This window comes from Muscardinus avellanarius (genome assembly GCF_963383645.1).
Source record: "Muscardinus avellanarius genome assembly, chromosome: 22".
Classification (NCBI taxonomy): Eukaryota; Metazoa; Chordata; class Mammalia; order Rodentia; family Gliridae; genus Muscardinus; species Muscardinus avellanarius.
Genome location: NC_137808.1, coordinates 5,804,317 through 5,825,654, shown reverse-complemented (window position 1 = coordinate 5,825,654; position 21,338 = coordinate 5,804,317). Strand labels below are relative to the sequence as shown.

At 41.3% G+C, this 21,338-nt stretch overlaps 1 protein-coding gene across 1 annotated transcript in view; it reads left to right on the top strand.

The window, feature by feature from the left end:
* Positions 1–981: 981 nt before the first annotated feature.
* The window catches only part of PPARG (peroxisome proliferator activated receptor gamma), a gene marked incomplete at its 3' end in the record, with an annotated part of 75,773 nt that continues 55,416 nt past the window's right edge, over positions 982–21,338 (top strand). Inside the window, exon 1 of the mRNA XM_080718092.1 lies at positions 982–1,078. Within this exon, the coding sequence (XP_080574218.1) occupies positions 997–1,078 (82 nt within the window). The 5' untranslated portion in view covers positions 982–996. The remainder of the gene's footprint in view (positions 1,079–21,338) is intronic.

Genomic DNA, 21,338 nt, shown 5'->3' with positions numbered 1-21,338 from the left:
GGGGATCACAGGTTTGTGAGCAGCCTCTGCAACTTGAGAGGCCTTCCACAACTTAGTGAGACCCTGTTTCAAAATAAAGAATAAAAAATAGGGCTAGGAGGGTAGCTCAGAGGTAGAATGTCCCTGTGTCCAATCCCGAATACCACAAAGAAGGAAGGAAGGAAGGAAGGAAGGAAGGAAGGAAGGAAGGAAGGAAGATTAGTTGGTTTCAGTGGCAGGCTGATGGCAAAATTTAAAATAGGAATACATATCTGAGTTCAAGAGTTTTCTTCAGAAAATGGAGATTGAACCAGGAGCAGACACCTAAGAAAAACTTTATTCAAATAAATTTGTCTGCTATTTTATAATCCAGTGATTTGAAGTTTTCTACTTAAGAAGCAGTTAATATAAAGCCAGATGTGGTGGCGCAGGCTTGTAATCCCAGCATTTGGGAGTCTGAGTCAGGAGGATCATGGTTCACGGCCAGCCTCAGCTACGTAGTGAGACCCTGTTTCAAAAAAAAAAAAGTAGGGCTGGGGGTAGAATGCCCCTGGGTTCCATCTCTACACACACACACACACACACACAAAAGAAGCAGGTACTATATATTTTATTCCAATAAAAAGTGATCAAATTCTGAACAATCTCTGCTCTGATCATTTCAAATACTGTACAGTTCATGCCCCTCACAAGACACAGTGTGGCTCGCTGGCCAGGATCAGTGTGGCAATGTTTTCCTTGTAATGTACCAAGTCTTGCCAAACAAGCAAACAATATTATGACACAGAATTTGGTCACAGTCGGTTCCCTCACAGGACAGCCCCAGCCAGCTCCGGCCTGGTCCTTTCTGTATTTATTCCCACCTCTTCCAAATATTTGGAAACAAATGTCTTGACTCATTGGTATATTTATAAGTTCTGTGACCACAACAAGTCCTTTTTCTTTAATGGATCGATCTTTTGCAAGAAATAGACACAACATCAGTGTGAATTGCAGCACATCCCTACTCCACGCGTTATGGGTGAAACTCTGGGAGATTCTCCTGTTGACCCAGAGAGTGATTCCTTCCCTAATTCACTGTCTGCAAGCACCTCACAAGGTAAAGTCTGTTCCAGTTGTGGTGCTGGGGTTGCTGGGCACTTACTAAATTGTCCTTACATAGTTTGTGTTCTGGGTTAGACCTTTTTTTTTTTTTTTTTTTTTTTGGTGATACTGGGGATGGAACCCTTCTACCTCGGGGCTACACTTCCAGACGTGTTTTATATTTTATTTAGAAACAGGGTCTCACTAAGTTGCTGAGAGTCTCACTAAATAGCTGAGGCTGGCTTTGAACCTGTGATCCTCCTGTCTCAGCCTCCCAAGTACTGGGATTACAAGTGTGTACCACCACGCCCGGCTTTTATTTATTCTAATACTACCATGAGTATACTCCAGTGTTTTAATGCTTAGTTTGCTGCTGTTATTTGCTTATTAATGTATTCAAAACCTTAAACCTAGTGCTGGAAATGTAACTTAGTCAGTAGAGTGCTTGCCTGGTATGTAGAAGGCCCTGGGTTTGATCCCCGGCACAAACCTAAGCTAATTCATACTTTATATCTGTGCATAGTTTTCATTTCCTGAATTTTAAGTATTAAAAATATATTTATATCTCCAAACAGTCCTACTATTCATCTTTATTTCCTGAATGTAACACTTAGCGGCGTACACCTAAGAGTTCGTTTTTCCCCCTTTTTGTCTTATTTGTTAGAGGTCTCTCATAACTTTTTATCCCTTACAGATTTTCATTCCTCTAACGTACTTCGGTATTTTTTCATTTCTACTTTGCAGTCGAGATATTTGCACGTACATGGTTATCCCCAAAGAATCGCAAGCTCCCAGAGCTTAGGAACCATTATAACCTGCTTTAGAGCGTAGAAAAGTCGACTGTGGATACTGTAAGATCATCTCTTTTAAGAATTTCATTTTATTTCTAAAGAAAATGAGGTCCCTAAAAGATCACACATTTTAAAGTAATAATTATTACATTTATTCAGATTCGTCAGATTCAAGCAGAGACCTCACTTTTTAACATTCCTCTCTCCATCACTGCAAAATGTTAACTTCTTCCTTTCTACAGCTCCTTCTACTGGATTTTCTTAGCACAACTTCTCTTTTGAATTGATTCATATTTATTTCAATATCCTGATTTGTTTTCTTTTCTGCCTCTCATATAAAAATAGACTGTGTTAATGTATACTAATTAATGTTTTACAATATAAGTGCTTAAGCATTGAGGTCAAATCACTTAGTAGTTGAAATGGATAGCTTTTAACCTTGCAATTTCCCTGGAAAACTGAAGTTTGAACATATTAGTCATAGTTTTTAAAGACATCAAGCTTTTTAAAAATTGAGAAAAAATGTTTCCTTGAAATACCAATTTATTGCCGGGCGTGGTGGCGCATGCTTGTAATCCCCGCACTTGGGAGGTGGACAGGAGGATCGCGCAGGTTCGAAGCCAGCCGTGCTGGCTTAAGAGACCCTGTTTCCAAATTAAAAAGTATAAAATAGATAAATAGGTCTGAGAGTTTACCCCGGAGGTAGATGGGCTTCCAGGAACCCCAGTACCACTACCACCACCAAAAAAAAACCACTTTATTTTATTAGGAGTTAAGTGTGTGTGTGTGTGTGTGTGTGTGTGTGTGTGTGTGTGTGTGTGCATACACACTAGAGATCAAACATGTTACACAAGTGCTCTACCACTGAGCTACACCGCCGCCCAATCATATGACTCAATCTATATTTCTATCATCTGAGCCTCCTAAAGAGAAGTTTAATTTCATTATAGTCTCTACAATGCTTTATTCTATTTTTCTTTAAACCATAAAAATGATTGCTGTCTTTAGTTATTAATTATACCCCATATCTTGGGTATACTATGAAATATTTCTCAAGTCAAAATTTGATAGTTTTTTTTAATGTTTTTTTTTAATGTCTTTTTTTTTTTTTTTTTTTTGGTGGTACTGGGGTTCCTGGAAGCCCTTCTACCTCCGGGCTACACTCCCAGACCTATTTTTACATTTTTATATGGAAACAGGGTCTCCTAAGCCAGCGCGCGCAGCTGGCTTCAAACCTGCGCAATCCTCCTGTCTCTGCCTCCCAAGCGCGGGGATTACAGGTGTGCGCCACCACGCCCGGCTTTTTTTTAATGTCTTTGAAAAGCATATATCTATTGGGCAGCAGACATAGTTTAGGTTAACTAGGGTGTAGGTAGTGCTTACTGTTTGGTGGTTATGTGATTCAAACTTTGTTTAATTCTTTGCTAATCTCTCTTTCTATGTCTTGAATTTTCCCTTAGTATAATTTCTATGCATCTCAAATGTCTCCAAGAGAATAATTGAGTGTTTTTCTTCCTAATTATCAGGGTACACAATTGAATTATTTGCCAGGAGCAGGAGTGGTGCCTGTCTGCAGTCTCTACTATAGAAGGCTGAGGCAGGAGGATCTCTTGGGCCCAGGAGCTTGGAACTCTCTTGAGCATCATGGAGAGACCCCCCTTCTCTTAGAACAAAACACACAAACAAAAGCAAGATAAAACTATTAGCAACGAAAACATATTTTCTACCAATGATTTAACCTTTCTTTGTCTTTTTAAAAATTTTTGGTACTAGAGATTGAACCCAGAAACATTTTACCTCCAAGCCATAATCCTATCCCTTTTTATTTATTTATTTATTTTTATTTTGAAACAGGATCTCACTAAGCTGCTGAGGGCCTTGCTAAGTTGCCAAGGCCAGCCTTGGACCCGAGATCCTCCTGTTTCAGCCTCTGAAGTACTGAGATTACGGGCGTGCGCCACCACACCCAGCTAACCCTTGACTTACATGGTCTCTGGTTACTTCTTACTCGTAAGCGTTACTTTTCCGTTAAAATTTTTGAGTTTCTAAAGGCCAGCAACCTGAGTTTGTTCCTTCCATTGTGTTTTCTAAATGACCGCTAGAGACTCCTGCCAAAACTAACCAAGAGACTTGAGAGAATAAATCAGACATATGATCATCGTGAACTATCTGGGGCCAGTAGCAATGGAGGTTGTGTATTTGGCCGAGATAGGGTTAGATAGTCCTTCTTCCTTGTCGTGGACAAAATGGAATTGGGGGTTGTTAAAGGGAATTGAGTACGGAGGTACTCAATTATACTAAAAAGTAGGACATTCAGTGTAAAAGGACCCACAGTTCCAGCCATATTGATTATCATCGTGACCCTCAAATCTCCACTTTGCTCAAAGAGGAGTGAGTGCTACACATTTTCCTAGGTTTTATTTTTACTGCGGCCCCCTTCTTGTTATTTCCCTTTCCTTCTTCATCAAGAGCTCTGCAAGCAACCCCAAGTAACCCCGCGCTGGCTCTGGGGCCATTTCCACTAGTAAAACTTGGCAAGATTGAAGGGACGCGTCTACAGGCTCATGCAGAATGCGCCTCCCGCTTTCGGTGCCAGACTTGGTCCTGTGTGAATTCTATAATTTTAAGTTGTTGCACCAGAGCATCGAAAGATGATGACATATTTGTCCTTTGGAGCGGATTGAGCAATGGAAATGAGCCTTGGAGACATGATGTGCATAAGCTGCCGCAATAGTGCCTTGAAATGAGTCTCTCCTGAGAGAGGACGGAGCGATGGATCGCACACCATTTTAATGAAGGGAGGCTACTGACCAAAATGTTTACCCTTGCAGGGGTGTAAAGGGACCCATGTCATGTCAAGACAAATCCTGCCTTCCTCATAGATGCTATATGAGTGTGACCAAGTCATTGTTGACCTTCTGCGTCTCTCTATATTAACAGAAAGCACAAGGTTATTATGAGGACTAAATAAGACAACACTTATCAAAGCAGATCTAAGTCCCTATATAGAGTTTGTTTGTTTGTTTGTTTATTTATTTATTTAGTAGTATTGGGGATGGAAACCCTTCTGCCTCCGGGCTACACTCCCAGACTTATTTGATATTTTTATTTGAAAACAGGGTCTCTTAAGCCAGCGAGGCTGGCACCCAACCCGCGCGATCCTCCCGTCTCCGCCTCCCAAGCGCGGGGATGACAAGCGTGCGCCACCACGCCCGGCTAGAGTTTATGTTTTTTAACGTCGTATTAATCATCTGAGGATCAAATAGAAGGCTCTGGTAGAACATTCTAAATTGGAAACCTTTTACGGAGTCTGGAAGAACAGAAAAAACGGAAGTCATCTGCACTGTACTAAAATAAGTGGTGGTTATTTGAATTCAGTGAATTCCCATGACTACTTTGATAAAGAAATAATCAAACTTAAGAGTTAGTAGTCGGGTGGGTGCGCCTGCGTGGGATTCTGAGTATCAAGCCCAGGACCTTGGAATGCTAAGGCCAGCACTCTACCGTTGAACTACACTCCGAGCTCTGGTTTTTTTTTTTTTTTAAGATGAAAAAATTACCTCCCACTTTTCTTAACATGTGTCTCTGAAGAAATTGAGTTGCCAAAGATTGAAGTCACTTTTGGGCTCAAATGAAAGCAACGATTATATGTCTTTTTTTTTTTTTTTTGGACTCTAATACTCTGTATAGGATGTAGTGGAAGTCCAGAAAAGATTTAAATTATGGATACAGCTCTGAATTTCATAATCTCCCACTAATAACAATTCAGAGGGCTGATACTGTGTAGCTCATTAGGACAGTCATTGCCTAAAATGCACAAGGCCCTGGGTTACATCCTTAGCAACACACACACACACACACACACACACACACACACACACCCAAAAATAAGAATTTTTCAAGGTCTTTTAAAAGAATTTTATTGTCATTCACATTATTTTTTCTTAGCATGGCTCTAGTTTTAACAAACTTTCTTGGACTCCAAGAGTTAGTAGACTTGGTAGGTTTATAGAGCTCCTTACTGTTTTTCCCAAAACTGTCACTTATTTTTTACTTTTCCTCCAAATTATGAATTTCAGTATTAGAAACCCTTGAAAGAAATGACATTTACATTAGATAAAAACACGGAGTTGTTTTTTTTTTAAATCTTGTTTCAACTGATCTTGAAAGCTGCCTGACAGAATTTTAAAGTATAAAATGTGAGACTAAATGAAAACGAATTTTTATGCTTCTGATAGAGATTGTGTGAAAAATTGCTATTTTTTGTGAAGACCCTCACTTAAATCTGAGCCAAGAAAATTTCTTCATTGTCTTAGAGCAACAAAACGAATACAAAAGCTGTTATTTTAGCTTCTTTTGTTCACACTTGAAATAGGCCCTAGAAGTTGTCCAGTAAATGCCCCATGTCCTTCTACTAGGGTTGAATGTTTGTGAAAATGTGTGTGATAGCCAGGCGTGCCAACGACCTTTTTGTACCTCATGCCAGGTTCTCTATGTTTTCTTTCTTAAATAAGAAACTCTGCCATCCAATCCAGATTGGCAAATAAGAAGCCCTAAAAAGACTATCTTTAGCCAGGCGTGGAGGTGCATGCTTTGCAATCCCAGTGCTTGGGAGGCTGAGACAGGAGGGTCAGAGGTTTGCAGCCAGCCTCAGCTACTTAGTGAGGCCCTCTGCAACTTAGTGAGATCCTGTTTCTATAAAATAAAGAATGAAAAATAGAATTGGGGGCCAGGCGTGGTGGCGCACACTTAATCCCAGCGCTTGGGAGGCTGAGACAGGAGGATCACACAGGTTTGAAGCCAGCCTCAGCTACTTAGTGAGACCCTGTTTCCAAATAAAGTATAAAATAGGTCTGGGAGTATAGCCCAGAGGTAGAAAAGCCCCTGGGTTCCACCCCCAGTACAACAACAACAACAAAAATAGAATTGGGGGTGTAGTTTGGAGGTAGAATGCCCTGGGTTCCATCTCTAGTACTGCAAAAAAAAATAAATAAATAAATAAAAAATAAATATATAAAATAATAAACTAAAATAAAATAAATAAAAAGAAGGGCTATCAGTCTTCTAATATTTATTGAGCACTTACGAGTCACAAGGCCTCATTATGTTCTGGATACTTTTGCCTCATTTCACAGCTCTTTATAACTAGTTTCTCCTTTATGTTTTTATTTTTTACATTCCAGCGATTGTCCTGCCCTGCCCTATTCAGACTCATCTTTTCATTCCCGAATATGACATTTTACCCACAAGCATAGTATGTCCTGAAAATGCCTTTTCTAAATCTTCCATCTTTTCACATCTTTCCTCTGATTGGAGGTCAGGTCCAAGTACCTTCTAATCCATGACACAGTCTCTGAATACCTTACTGTGAATTGCTTTCCCCTCTCCCTTTTCTTTCTTTCTTTCTTTCTTTCTTTCTTTCTTTCTTTCTTTCTTTCTTTCTTTCTTTTTCTTTTCTTTCTTTTTTTTTTGTGGTACTCAGGGTAGAACCCAGGGGCATTCTTCCTCCAAGCCACACCCCCAGCCCTATTTTTTATTCTATATTTTTTGAAACAGGGTCTCACTAAGTTGCACAGAGCTTCACTTAGTAGCAGAGGCTGTCCGCGAACCGTGATCCTCCTGTTTTGGCCTCTAGAATGCTGGGATTACAAGTGTGTCCCACCATGCCCGGCTGCTTTCCTCTCTTCTCAACTGAAAATGGATCCAGAACATCCTACTTCCTTGGCTGGTACCAGCCTGATCCAGGCCACGATCGCTTTTTGTTTTTGTTTTTAACTTCTGCCTTTACCTCTCAAGACTTCTGTCAACCTGTCACCGAAAGGATCATGTTGAAAAGTCTGATTCTGTTTCAAAAGAAAGAATAAAAAAATGGGGCTGGGGGCATAGCTCAGAGGTAGAATAGCCCTGGGTTCCATTCCCAGTACTGCAAAAGAGGGGGGGGGAGGGGAAGGGGGAGACAGAGAGAGGGAGAGGGAGAGAGAGAAAGAGAGAGAGAGAGAGAGAGAGAGAGAGAGAGAGAGAGGGGGGGGGGAGGTGGAGGGGAGAGAGGGAGAGGGAGAGAGAGGAGAGAGAGAGAGAGAGAGAAAAGAAAAGTTGTATTGTCACTTGGCTCAAGACCTTGCAGTAGCTCCTCATTTTACATGGAACAAATGCCCAGCTCTGCTCTTCACCCCATTCCACCCCAGGTGACCTCTCTGGTCCCCTCCTCTCCTCTCTCGTGTCTTCAGTGCTGCAGCCATGCTGGCATCTCTTTGCTGATCCTCCAACATTCCAGACGAGCGCCCACCCTGGTGCATCTCCGCCAACTCCTGGCTCCTGTCCGTGACCCTCTCCCTCCGCCGTCCTCCTGGTCGACCCCCTCAGCCCCTCCAAGTCTCGCTCAGACCTCACCCTCCCTGGGGAACTGCTTTGACCTCCCTGTTGAATTCTGTAGCCTCCCCACCGCCCTTTCTCCCTTCTGCCACTCCAGTTTTCAGTTTCTAAAGCACCTATCATTTCCTAGTAGAACATATAATTTATTGATTGGTTATACACATTTGTGATCTTTTTCATCCCCCTAGAACATGAGCCCAGTGGAGGCAGAGATTTTTGTCTGCTTTGATCATCTGCTGATATCTAGATGCCTAGGACAGTATTCGTTGAATAATACTGCTTTTCAATACTTATGAAATAGGAGGATAAAACCCTCCAACACGGATCGTCCTCATCCCTCAATTTAGCCCTTAGTTGGAGACACTCTACTCTTATGTTCTTATATATTCCCGAAGTCAAATTATATAGTCATTGAGGAAAAGCTCCGTGACGTTGTCGCTAATCCTAATGCAAATCCTCAAATAACACATAATAGATGTCTGATAAGCTCTTTTTGATTCACAAACACCAAGACGATCTCCTCCTATTCCTTAGCAAGCTCCTGGGGTCAGGACTGGAACATATTTACTTAGCAAATTAAAAGCAAAAGTTTTGTGTTTGCCGGGTATTACTCTACAACTAATGCTAATATAAACAAATAAGCTATGCTATATACACACTACAAAACCAGGAACAAATAGGTTTTGAACCATCTGTTATTAAGAGCTTCTAAAACTGGGCTTGGTGGTGCGCACTTGTAATCTCAGTACTTAGGAGGCTGAGACCGGAGGATCGCGGTTCGCGGACAGCCTCAGCCACTTAGTGAGGCCCTCCGCAACTCAATGAGACCCTGTTTCAAAATAAAGAATAAAAAATTGGTCAGGGGGTGTAGCTCGGAGGTCAAATGCCTCTGGGTTCCATCCTCAGACCCTCAAAAAAAAAATACAATAAAATAAATAAGGCTGGGGGGTGTAGCTTGGAGGTAGGATGCCCCTGGGTTCCATCCCCAGAACCCCACGAAAAAAAGTTTCTAACCCCATGTCCTTCCATTAGTTTGAATATAATTAATTGAATATTATTCACATATTAATTAGTAAATTATCCAAATCTCTAGGTTCTTCTGAAAGTCTGCTCACCTTCTGGTTCTTCCAATATTCATTTGAACCAAAGAGTTATGGGTGAGCAGTGCTAAAAAGGTAACTTGTTTGACTTAAGAAACTAACATTCACTACGTAAAGTACTTGGCATTTCTCCCAGTGAATAGGCGCCTGGCAGGTGTCCGTTTTGTCTTTTCTCGCCCTTAAAGGAAAAGCTATCACTGTGGAATAATATAGGCTTCCTAAAGTTTTCTGCTCCCCTGGCTAAATTAGCTGGACCTCTTACTCGCTCGCAATCTTTTCATTAGCATTTTTTTTCAGAATATTTAGATGTTATCTGGTCGATGCATATGGTTAATCACAGTTCCAGAAGAAAGAAACCAAATTTCAATTACTTGCTTTGGCCAAGAGCCAGCAGCAAAGCTAAATAACAAGACAGGGGGCTCTAATATCCTTTGCAGGTTCCAAGCATGTGAACATAGTGGCTGTTCTCGTTTCTTTTAATTAAGCCCCATCTTTGGGGAAAAGTAAACTATTTTTTAAATTTTGTTGCTGTTATTATTGTCTATTATTATTATTATTATTATTATTATTATTATTGTTTGCATTAGGCAACTAAATATTTGATATATGATCACTGGATATTATCTTGCTTTTGTCTTATACCAAAACCTTGACTTAATAATAAAAATCACAGACCGATAACATGGTCTGTGCACGTTTTCTGTGCACGTTTTCTTAGTAGATTAAATATGATACAATTAAGAGCCAAAGCTGTGAGCTTCACATGGGGGTAGTCAGAATTACATAGAAATCTTTGCTGTTTACAAAGAAACATTTTTTTTTTTTTTTTTTTTTTTTTTTTTTTTTTTACATTTTATATTTGGAAACAGGGTCTCCTAAGCCAGCACGCGCGGCTGGCTTCGAACCTGCGCGATCCTCCTGTCTCTGCCTCCCAAGCGCGGGGATTACAAGCGTGCGCCACCACGCCCGGCATTTTTTTTTTTTTTTTTTTTTTTTTTTACCATTAATAGAGCCTCATCTATAGCCACTGTTACCCAAGAATATAAGCAACTGCCCAAGGGAACCAATCTAATTTTTAAGTATATGTCCTATATAAAACTAATCTTCTTTGATATTACATATATTTGATGATAATTTCTTAAGTCATATCAGGTAATATAAGAGATATGATGGGTAATAGGGACAAATACCTTTTCCTTGGATTGGTGCTAACAACCCAAATTCCTTTTTTTTTTATGCTGACAGTTTACATGCCATTTAATCTTTATATTGATTCTTAAAATAAATATGGGTGTTTTTCATCCAAATTTTCACAATTTCTGACTTGTTTGGTCATTCTGACAACCCAAATTCTAATCATGTCTCTGGCTCCACATAATTTAAAACCTAACTCTCCCAAAAGGTTACTTGATTATTTCAGAACACATTTATCCCCCCCTTTTCCACATTTCCAGAACACTTATTATCCCTGTCACTAGTTTGGTAGCTGTATTTTCTTCTGTTACTAAACATCTTTCACCTTTATAAGTGTTTCAAGGTCAAGGATTACATTATGTTCCTTGTGAGACCTAGTAAACACATTACATATAGTATTAGGTTATTGGTTATCTTGATTTGAGATGTTTGGGGTTTTATATATATGGATATTCTTTATCAGACTAACAGAATTCCCTTTTTTTTTTTTTTTTTTACTTAAGAGGTCTTTTTTAAAAATCATGGGTGAAGCCAGGCGTGGTGGCACACACTTGTAACCCCAGTACGTGGGAAGCTGAGACAGGAGGATCACAGGTTCATGGCCAGCCTCAGCTACTTAGGGAGGCGCTCTGAAATTTAGTGCAACCCTGTTTCAAAATAAAGAATAATAGAGCTAGAGGTGTTGCTCGGAGATAAAATGCTCCTGAGTTCAATTCCCAGTGCCATAAACAAACAAACAAACAAACAAACAAACCATCAATGAATGTTGAATTTATTACAAATTCCTTCATATAGAATTTTTTTATAATGCTGTAATAGCTCAGGAGGAAGACTTAAGATATAAAAAATGCTTTCTTTGACTACTTTAATATCCCCTCATAATATAATTAGAAATTATATATAGTCTAGGTAGTGAGAATTGCAAGTCAACCCATAAGTACTCGTGATCTGGCTCATCTGTTTTAAATGTCAGTTGAGTCTCTGTGTGTGTTTACCGTAAGACCATTGGCATCTTCTTCAGGGTTCTTGGCACAGTAAATTGAAAAACAAAACTGCACAGAGTGTCACACCATTTTGGCAGACTAAACAACTCTGAGAAAGCAGTTTTTCCCTCTAGGTAATTTTAAGCTATTAGAGGAACTTCAGTACTAAAGTGCTATTTAAAACCACCTACCCTTGAACTGAATAGACACTTCACAAAAGAGGAGATACAAAGGGCCGGTAGATACATGAGAAAATGTTCAACATCATGAGCCATGAGGGAGTTGCAAATCAAAACTGAGATTCTAGCTAACCCCAATAAAAATGGCAGTCATCAAGAAGTCAAGAAGCATAAAGTCGGTGAGGACGTGGGGAAACTGGAACTCATCTACACTGCTGGTGGGATTGCAAATTAGTCCAGTTGCTACGGAGATCAGTGTGGGGACTCCTCAGAAAACTGGGCATGGATCCACCATATGATCTGGACATACCACTCCTGGGTATCTTTCCAAAGGGGTTTCCAAACCGGAGTACTATAGTAATCTGTGCGCACCCATGTTCATAGCCACACAATTCACGAGAGCCAAATTATGGAACCCAAACAGGTGTCCCATCAACAGATGAATGGATTACAAAATTATGGGAAATACACACAATGGAATTCTACTCAGCAATAAAGAAGAACAAAATCATGTCATTTGCAAGAAAAGGGATGGACGTTGCAGGATATTATGTTAAGTGAGATGAGTTAGTCATAGAAAATGAAGGGTCATATGTTTTCTCTAATATGTATCAGCTAAAGAGTAATTGGGGTAGCAGAGGGACTCAGTGGAGGAGAAATCTCAGTGATGGTGGTCTAAGGGAAGGGGACGAGGAAGGCTGAGGTTCACTGATGGAAATACTAGCACCGACTATGTGTGTATATGTCAATATACTAATTCATTCTCAGCGCCCTGTATTGGGAAGGGGGAAAATGGCAGCAGGTTCCGTGTGTATGCATGTCTCCATTAACATGACTGGCATTAGATTGAGACTACAATGCACCAATAAAGACATATGAAAAAATTTTAAAAGACACCTACCCACTGTATCCTTTCCTGATTGCCGGGGGAGATGGGTCCTTTACAATGGTTGGAAGTTGCATAGAGAGACGAAAATGTGTACTGGTGGGTCTTTGGTGACCCCTCCTTTCTGAGCAAACTGACCTTGAGTGTTCCTTTTATTTTCTTTTTGCTTTCTCCCCTATTTTTATCCCCCTATTACTGCAAAGCCAGAGCCAAAATGTAGAAAGGGAGGTGCTAGTGAGGGAAGACATTCTACCTCCTCCTCTTCTTCCATCTACTCCTCCATCTCCTCCTCCTCCTCCTCCTCCTCCTCCTCCTCCTCCTTCTTCTACTTCTCCTCCTCCTCTTTCTACTTCTTCTCCTCCTCCTCCTCCTCCTCCTTCTTCTTCCTCCTCCTCCTTCTTCTTCTTCTCCCTCTTCCTCCTCCCCCTCCTCCTCCTCTTCTCCTTCTTCTCCTCCTCCTTCTTCTCCTCCTCCTCCTCTTCCTCCTCCCCTCCTCCTCTTCCTCCTCCTCCTCCTCCTCCTCCTCCCCCTCCTCCTTCTCCTCCTCACCCTCCCTCCTCCTTATCTCCCTGTGTTACTGAGGCTGTCTTCAGACCTGCAATTCTTCCTGTCTCAGCCTCCCAGTTACTAGTATTACAAGTGTGCGCCACCACATCTAAATTTTTACTCTTTTTTTTTCCTCCCTGAGGATCCGGGGATGGAACCCAGGGACATTCGACCTCCGACCTACACCCCTGCCCTATTTTTTATTCTTTATTTTGAAACAGGGTCTCACTGAGTTGCAGAGGGCCTCACTAAGTAGCTGAGGCTGTCTGTGAACCATGATCCTCCTGTCTCAACCTCCCGAATGCTGGGATTACAAGCGTGCGCCACCACACCTGACTAAGTTTTTATTCTTAATATAGTCCTGTGTACTACTGATTTTCTGACTTCCAGTGTTGAGAAACTCAATGGCATTTTGATTCTTTATATGGCATTTTTTCCCTCTTCAGAAGTTTGTATGATAGTTTCACTAGAAAGGGTATTAATTCACAGCAATTTCTTTGTGGTTGAATCATAAATCCTTTCTTTTTTTTTTTTTTTTGGTGGTATTGGGGTTCCTGGAAGCCCTTCTACCTCCGGGCTACACTCCCAGACCTATTTTTACATTTTTATTTGGAAACAGGGTCTCCTAAGCCAGCGCGCGCGGCTGGCTTCGAACCTGCGCGATCCTCCTGTCTCTGCCTCCCAAGCGCGGGGATTACAAGCGTGCGCCACCACGCCCGGCTGAATCATGAATCCTTTCTATCTTGGCTTTGTTGTTTAAACTAATATGAATATATCCTCACTCATTCTGAAGGTAAAGAAAAGCTGTGGGGCATAAATAACACTTTTTTTTTCTTTTGTGGCACTGGGGGTGGAACTCAGGGGCATTCGACCTCCGAGCCATACCCCCAGCCCTATTTTTTATTCTTTATCTGGAAGCAGGGTCTCACTGAGTTGCAGAGGGCCTCACTAAGTAGCTGAGGCTGGCCACGAACCATGATCCTCCTGTCTCAGCCTTCCAAGTACCGGGATTACAAGCGTGCGCCATCACACCTGGCTAGCATAACACTTTTCAGGTATATATATGGTAAAGGATAAACATGCAGGGGATTCTATGTTTTCAGATGAACTAAAAAGATAGTTGCAAGCCGGGCGTGGTGGCGCACGCTTGTCATCCCAGCATTCGGGAGGCTGAAACCAGAGGATCGTGGTTCATGGCCAGCCTCAGCTACTTAGTGAGGCCCTCTGCAACTCAGTGAGACCCTGTTCAAAATAAAGAATAAAAAACAGGGCTGGAGGAGTAGCTTGGAGGTAGAATGCCCCTGGCTTCCATCCCCAGACCCGCAAATAAATAAACAAATAAATAAATAAATAAAAAGATAGTTGCAAACACCAACATCGGATAGACTATCACTTTGCAAACTTATACTCCCATCAAATAGTAAACTCCTCAAATGATACATACTATAGCTTTACCTCTTTTTCACATGGTCTCATCGACCGTATCAGTCAACTTAACCTACTTAGCCTTGCGTAACCTAGAATGTCCTAAATTTACTCGACAACCAATATTTCTCTTTTTAATTTTTTTTTAAAGAACATCAGTAGCACGTGTATAACACAGCTGGACTGATGCCAGATAAGACATAAACTTCTCTGGCAACAAAAGAGCTATTAAGCGCTGGAATAAGTAACAGAGAGAGAGAGAGAGAGAGAGAGAGAGAGAGAGAGAGAGAGAGAGAGAGTGTGTGTGTGTGTGTGTGTGTGTGTGTGTGTGTGTGTGTGTCTTTGGGCTCTCCTTTTCCACGGGTCTTTAGAACAGGACATCTGTTTTAGGCATAGTCCTTTTTGAACAATAGGACCTTGCTGGTGTTTCTTCCTTTTCCTGTAGTGTTGGAGGTGCTTAGCTCACCTTTTATACGGCCGTAGTACTCTAGCTACCATGTGCATAAATTACTACCACCACTACTCCTCTTCACTGAGAACCTCTTAAGTGTCTGGACCTGTGCTAGGCGCTTTTCATGTATTATCTCACTTAGCCCTCATAACAACTGGATGGGGTCAGCAGTCTTGTTTTAGTGGTGCTAGTTAAGTGCAGAGAGATCGCAACACTGGCAACCAGTGCGGCGGAATTGAACCCGGGGTATCTGACACGATACTGGTTCTATCCTTCCAGATGCAAAACCTGGGCCAGGGCAATGCTTATTTCACTAGATTATTTAAGATTATTCCTTAAAGTTTTTGACTCATGAAGAGTTTATTATGTTTGTTAGACACAGGTTATTTGACAGATTTATTCTCTTTGTTTTATTTTGTGTGTGTTGGGGGGTTGAACCCAGGATATTTGACCTATGAGCTACACCCCCAGCCCTATTTTATTTTTTAGTTTGAAATAGGGTCTCAACTCTGCGAAGTTGCCGAGGCAGATCTTGAACCTGCGGTCCTTCTGTCTCAGCTTTCAAGTACTGGGATTACAGGCAGGTGTGCCACCACACCCGGCTTCTTCAGCATTTTATGCTGTTACTAATTTGCCATCTGGTAAGTCGTTTCTTGCATAAGACTTTAAATTTGATGTCCATCTATATTAATTAATTAAAACCAAACAAATCTGGATCTAGGGAAACTGGCATGGATTAAAAGTCTCTTTCTCAACTATGTATATATAGTAACAATTTGCTCATGCACTATGGAGAATGCTGGGCCAGGAGTCAGAAATTGAATTCCCAGTCAGCCTCTCATTAACTGTGTATTCATGGGCACTTTTTCTTATTTTCTCTCATCTGCCAAATGAGGAACTTAGATTCTTTCAAAAAGGTCTTTTTATTTCTAATATTTTAGAAAGGTTTTTTGTTTATTTTTTATTTTTTGTTGTTTTGTTTTGGTGATACTGGGGGCGGAACCCAGAGGCCTTCTACCTCCGGGCTATACTCCCAGTCCCATTTTCTATTTTATTTGGAAACAGGGTCTCACTAAGTTGCTGAAAGCCTCACTAAGCAGCTGAGGCTGGCTTCGAACCTGTGCGATCCTCCTGTCTCAGCCTCCCAAGCGCGGGGATTACAAGCGTGCGCCACCACTCCCGGCTTGTTTTGTCTTTTGTTTCAGTCTGGTTGTTGGCCAGAATGATGGGAGAAGAGTTAGACAATCCCCAGGTCAGTTTATTCTGCAAAATGGTTCACACAAATCAGTAAGGAGGCACTAGCTAGATAAGCTGAAGCCATATTTATGAGTACCGTGATATGTAAATAAAGAAAAAAATAGAAGAAATTGAAATCTTGGCGATTCAGTGTCTCCTGACGGTCATTTCCAACAAGGCATATAAGTTCTAAAAAAAAAAAAATCTAAGAAAAGCTTTTTTCCTGCCTCATGGTCCTTTTGCTCGACACATTCTGACTCTTTGGAGTACATCCCTTGGCATATTGCCATGCCTGGAGTAATATAATTATCGAGTTAAGAGTTTGATGAGATGAATCATTCTTTAATATCAAACTGCAAGATCATGAAGAGATATGTTTCTCTAGCCAGTACTATTTAATGAACAAGGGTAAGTGTGTAGAGGCTGGAGAGCTTGAGACCATTTGGCTCAACAGCCAGCTATTCTGCTTACTAATTGCATGAACTTCTAGAAACCCTTTACTTTCACTAACTTAATTTTAGTTTTTTTCCCTTCCTTTCCTTCCCTTCCTTTCTCTTCCTCCTGCTCCTCTTCCTCCTTCTCCTCCTCATCTTCCTTCTCTTCCTCTTCTTCCTCCTCCTCTTCCTCTTCCTTCTCCTCCTGTCTCTCTCTTTGTCTGTCTGTCTCTCTCTCTGCTGGGAATCAAACCCAGGGTCTCACACATGTTAGGAAAACTCTCTAATACTGTGCTATATCTCTAGCCCTAGTCTCTTCTTCTTTAAGGAAAATTCCAAATATACTACTTCATAGGGCTGTGGTTAGGATTACCTTTTTTTTTTTTTTGCAGTACTGGGGGGATGAAACCCAGGGGCATTCTATTTCTGAGCTACACCTGCAACCTTATTTTGTATTCTTCAAGCATGTGCCACCATGCCCAGCTTTTATTCTTTGTTTTTGAAACAGTGTCTCACTGAGTTGCAGAGGGCCTCACTAAGTAGCTGAGGCTGTTTACCCGAACCACAATCCTCCTGTCTCAGCCTCCCAAATTCTGGGATTACAAGCGTGCGCCACCACACCTAACAAGGGTTCTATTAATATTAACTAATACAAATATTAAAGGAGAGAGGAGGTGTAACATTTCTTCAGCTATTTTTTTTTTTTTGAGACGCCAGGAATTGAACCCAGGGTTTTACATATGCTAGGCAAATATCTATCACTGAGTTGTACCCCCACCCCCTCCTCAGCTATTCTGATAGACATTTTTCTCTCCTCTTCATAAGGGACTATGTAAAACCCCAAAGGTAACCCATATAGTTCTTGATTTTATAATTTAGCATGCCTTTCTGACTCACTTCTATCTTTTCAAATAATGCTATCATATAATGGAAGTTCCTTTATTCCTTTGTGAAATCAATTATATTTTTTGTTTGAAATACACTGTACTTTGGAATACTGTGGAATTTGCTCACTGACTCTAATAGAATGCCAAGCCTGATTCGAAAGTAGAAAAGAAACTGCACAAATGTTATGTCCTTGCACCTGAGGTCCGCCCAAAGACGTTTGCCTACTGAAAGCGCACTAGAGATTGTGAAATTGATGGCTATGCCCTGAGGCTACGCATCTCTGTGTAACCCAGCTGGAAAGTTAAGACACTCGCTTATTCCCGAGAAGGACTGTTGTCCACACAAACATTTTATTCATTTGTTCTTTCATGGCTAATTGCACGGGGTAACAAAAAACACCTACTCGGCTTACAGCTTGGCAGCGACAGAAGCTTATGTCTTCTGGAGACAAAATGAGAAGCAGGTTTCCTGGCCCTATCTCGAAGTCAAAATAAAATAAAACATCTAGGGGACCACAGTTCCTCCCAGTGACTACGAGGCAGGGGGTAGTAGTGTTTGGGTCAAGGTGTCCCAGAATAAAGAAAAGAAAAAGGGTGGTGGGTTTGGGGAAGGGGATGAGTGCTATGATTTCAAAGAGATGGATTTGGTTTGGGGCGTGTGTGTGTGTGTGTGTGTGTGTGTGTGTGTGTGTGTGTGTGTGTGTTCGTGGTCTTTCTATTTAGAAAAATAAGAAAACCTGGACTGGGAGTATAGCTCAGTGGTAGAGACCTTGTCTAACACATGCCAGGACCTGGTTTTCTTTCCTTATCTGAAAAGGAAGGAAAGGGATTGGAGCGTAGCTCAGAAATAGAATCCGCAGTGCCATAAAATAATAAATAAATAAATAAATAAATAAATAAATAAATAAATAAAGACAGACAGACAGACAGACAGACAGACAGACAGACAGACAGACAACAAGTTGGTCATGGTAGCATATGCCTCTAATCCCAGTACTTGGGAGGTTGAGACAGGAGGGTTGCAGGTTCGAAGCCAGCCTCCACAATTTCTTGAGGCCCTGCACAACTTAATGAGACCCTGTTTCAAAATAAAAAATACAATAGGGGTGAGTGTGTAGCTCAGAGCAGTAAGACAGACAGACAGACAGACAGACACACACACACACACACACACACACACACACACAAGTAAACTTAAAAAATGATCACTTATAGCTGGGTGTGGTGGCGCACGCTTGTAATCCCAGCACTTGGGAGGCTGAGACAGGAGGATTGCACAGGTTCGAATCCAGCCTCAGCTACTTAGTGAGGCTCTCAGCAACTCAGTGAGACCCTGTTTCCAAATAAAATGTAAAAATAGGTCTGGGAGTACAGCCCGGAGGTAGAAAAACCCCTGGGTTCCACCCCCAGTACCACCAAAAATAATAATATAATAATTTATGATCAGTTTCTCCTATAATGCATATAAATTTGATCTAGATTTTTCATATCCCACTTTCCCCACAGTGGCCCACTCTCTACCTGACACCCGCTTAGACACCCTGTATTTCGTTGCCGTAGGCAACAGGAGAAGCCGCTGATAAACTCGGTCTGAGGATATTGCCATCGACTTAGGAGGGACACGGATCCTTTGATCTGAAAGAGACAGTAGGACAAATTGGTACGGAAATGAACATTAAGCAGGCCGAGCCGCTGGGCCGAGGAAAAACGCAGTGACCTTGTTGGTGCTGGTTTTGATGAATTTCGGAGCGAGGGAAACCGTCCCGTGGGTCGCCCTTGTCATTAGGTGCACAGCTTTTTTTTTTTTTTTTTTTTTTTGCTTTTTTTTCCTGGATGTCATTGAGAGCCAGTCTGACCTTTAAGCTATCACCAGGGCACATTCCTCCACTTGGTGTGTGGTGTTTACACTGTAACACAGATAACTTCAGGTTGTTTGGGTACTTATTATGGAACTATCCAGACATGGGAACCCAGATCTAATGAGTCCTCTTGGAGCCGTTCGCAGGACAAGTCTCCTTATTTGTATGCTCAGGGCCTTTTGTTTTTCTTATGAAGACCACAACTGAAATCTTTAATCTCAGGCAACAGTTTGCCTCCGAGAGCAAATTCCTTAGGTCTCTGCTTTCTGGGAAAAAGCAATAGGCCCATTCCCATCTACCCCCTAGGAGAACAGCTCCATCAAACTTTTTCATCAACTTGAGAATAACAAATATATACCTCTGAGCGACACCTCCAGCAAAGGGACTCGTTAAGTAGCTGAGGCTGTCCGCAAACCATGATCCTCCTGTCTCAGCCTCCCAAATGCATGAGCCAGGAGGATCACGGTTCGAGGACAGCCTCAGCTATTTAGTGAGGCCCTTTGCAACTCAATGAGACCCTGTTTCAAAATAAAGAATTAAAAAATAGGGCTGTGGGTGTTGCTCAGAGGCACTGGGTTCCATCCCCAGTACTGCAAAAAAATAAAAAATAAAAAATTACGCTGGGTGTGGTGGCGCACGCTTGTAATCCCCGCTCTTGGGAGGTGGAGATGGGAGGATCGCGCAGGTTCGAAGCCAGCCGTGCTAGCTTAAGAGACCCTGTTTCCCCAAAAAATAAAAAATGTATAAAATAGGTCTGGGAGTGTGGCCCGGAGGTAGAAGGGCTTCCAGGAACCCCAGTACCACAAAAAAAAAAAATAATAATAATTGTAGGCTGGATTCTGACTTATTGCTTCAAATTTCATAAAAACCAACGCCAACTAGGTCACTTCATTTTTACTCGGCCCAACTATATGTGTGTGTGTGTGTGTGTGTGTGTGTGTGTGTGTGTGTGTGTATATAGTAATATTATATAATATATACATATATATTCCCATATATTCTTGTTCTCAATGTGGAGATCATCTTCTTATCAAGAAAAGCTCTGTCCTCAAGATAAATATTTTTGTAATTTTTCAGAGTATAGAAGAGAGCTTTCCTAAAAGATTTGTTTTAATACAACCTTAAGAATAAAATTATTTTTAGCATGCACTTGAATAAATCCATTTACCTAAGTTTTATTTACCAACTTTTCTATTATACAAAAGCATTTTAAACACAAATGGAATAGCAAAATTTTCATCCTAAAGAAAAAATACTTAGGGTTTCTAAATACAAAGGAATGAAATTGTCCTAAAACCTGGGACCTTTTAAAACAATCATTAACAAATTGCATCACGCTAACAAACTTCTGCACAGTGAAGGAAATAATGAGATAAAGAGACGACCTACAGAATAGGAGAAATCATTTGCAAATTCTAACATCTGATAATGGGATTCATACTGAAATATATAAGAAACCCAGACAAAGCAGTAGCAAGTTCATGGCCAGCCTCAGCAACTTAGTGAGGCCACTCAGTGAGACCCTGTTTCAAAATAAAAAATAAAAATAGGGCTGGGGGTGTGGCTTGGAGGTAGAATGCCCCTGGGTTCCATCCCCAACACACACACACACACACACACACACACACACACACACACACACACAAATGGACCAAACATGGTGGTACACACTTGTAATCCCAGTACTTGGGAGGCTGAGACCAGAAGATTTCAAGTTTGAGGCCAACCACAGCTACGTAGTGAGGCCTCTGCAACTTAGTGAGGCCTCTGCAAATTAGTGAGACCCTGTTTTAAGATAAAGAATAAAAAAATAGGGCTGGGGGTATAGTTTGGAGGTAGAATTCCCCTGGATTCCATCTCCAGTCCCACACACACCAAAAAAAGTTATGAGTATGTCGATTAGCTTAATGATAGCAGTCATTTCATAGTATAT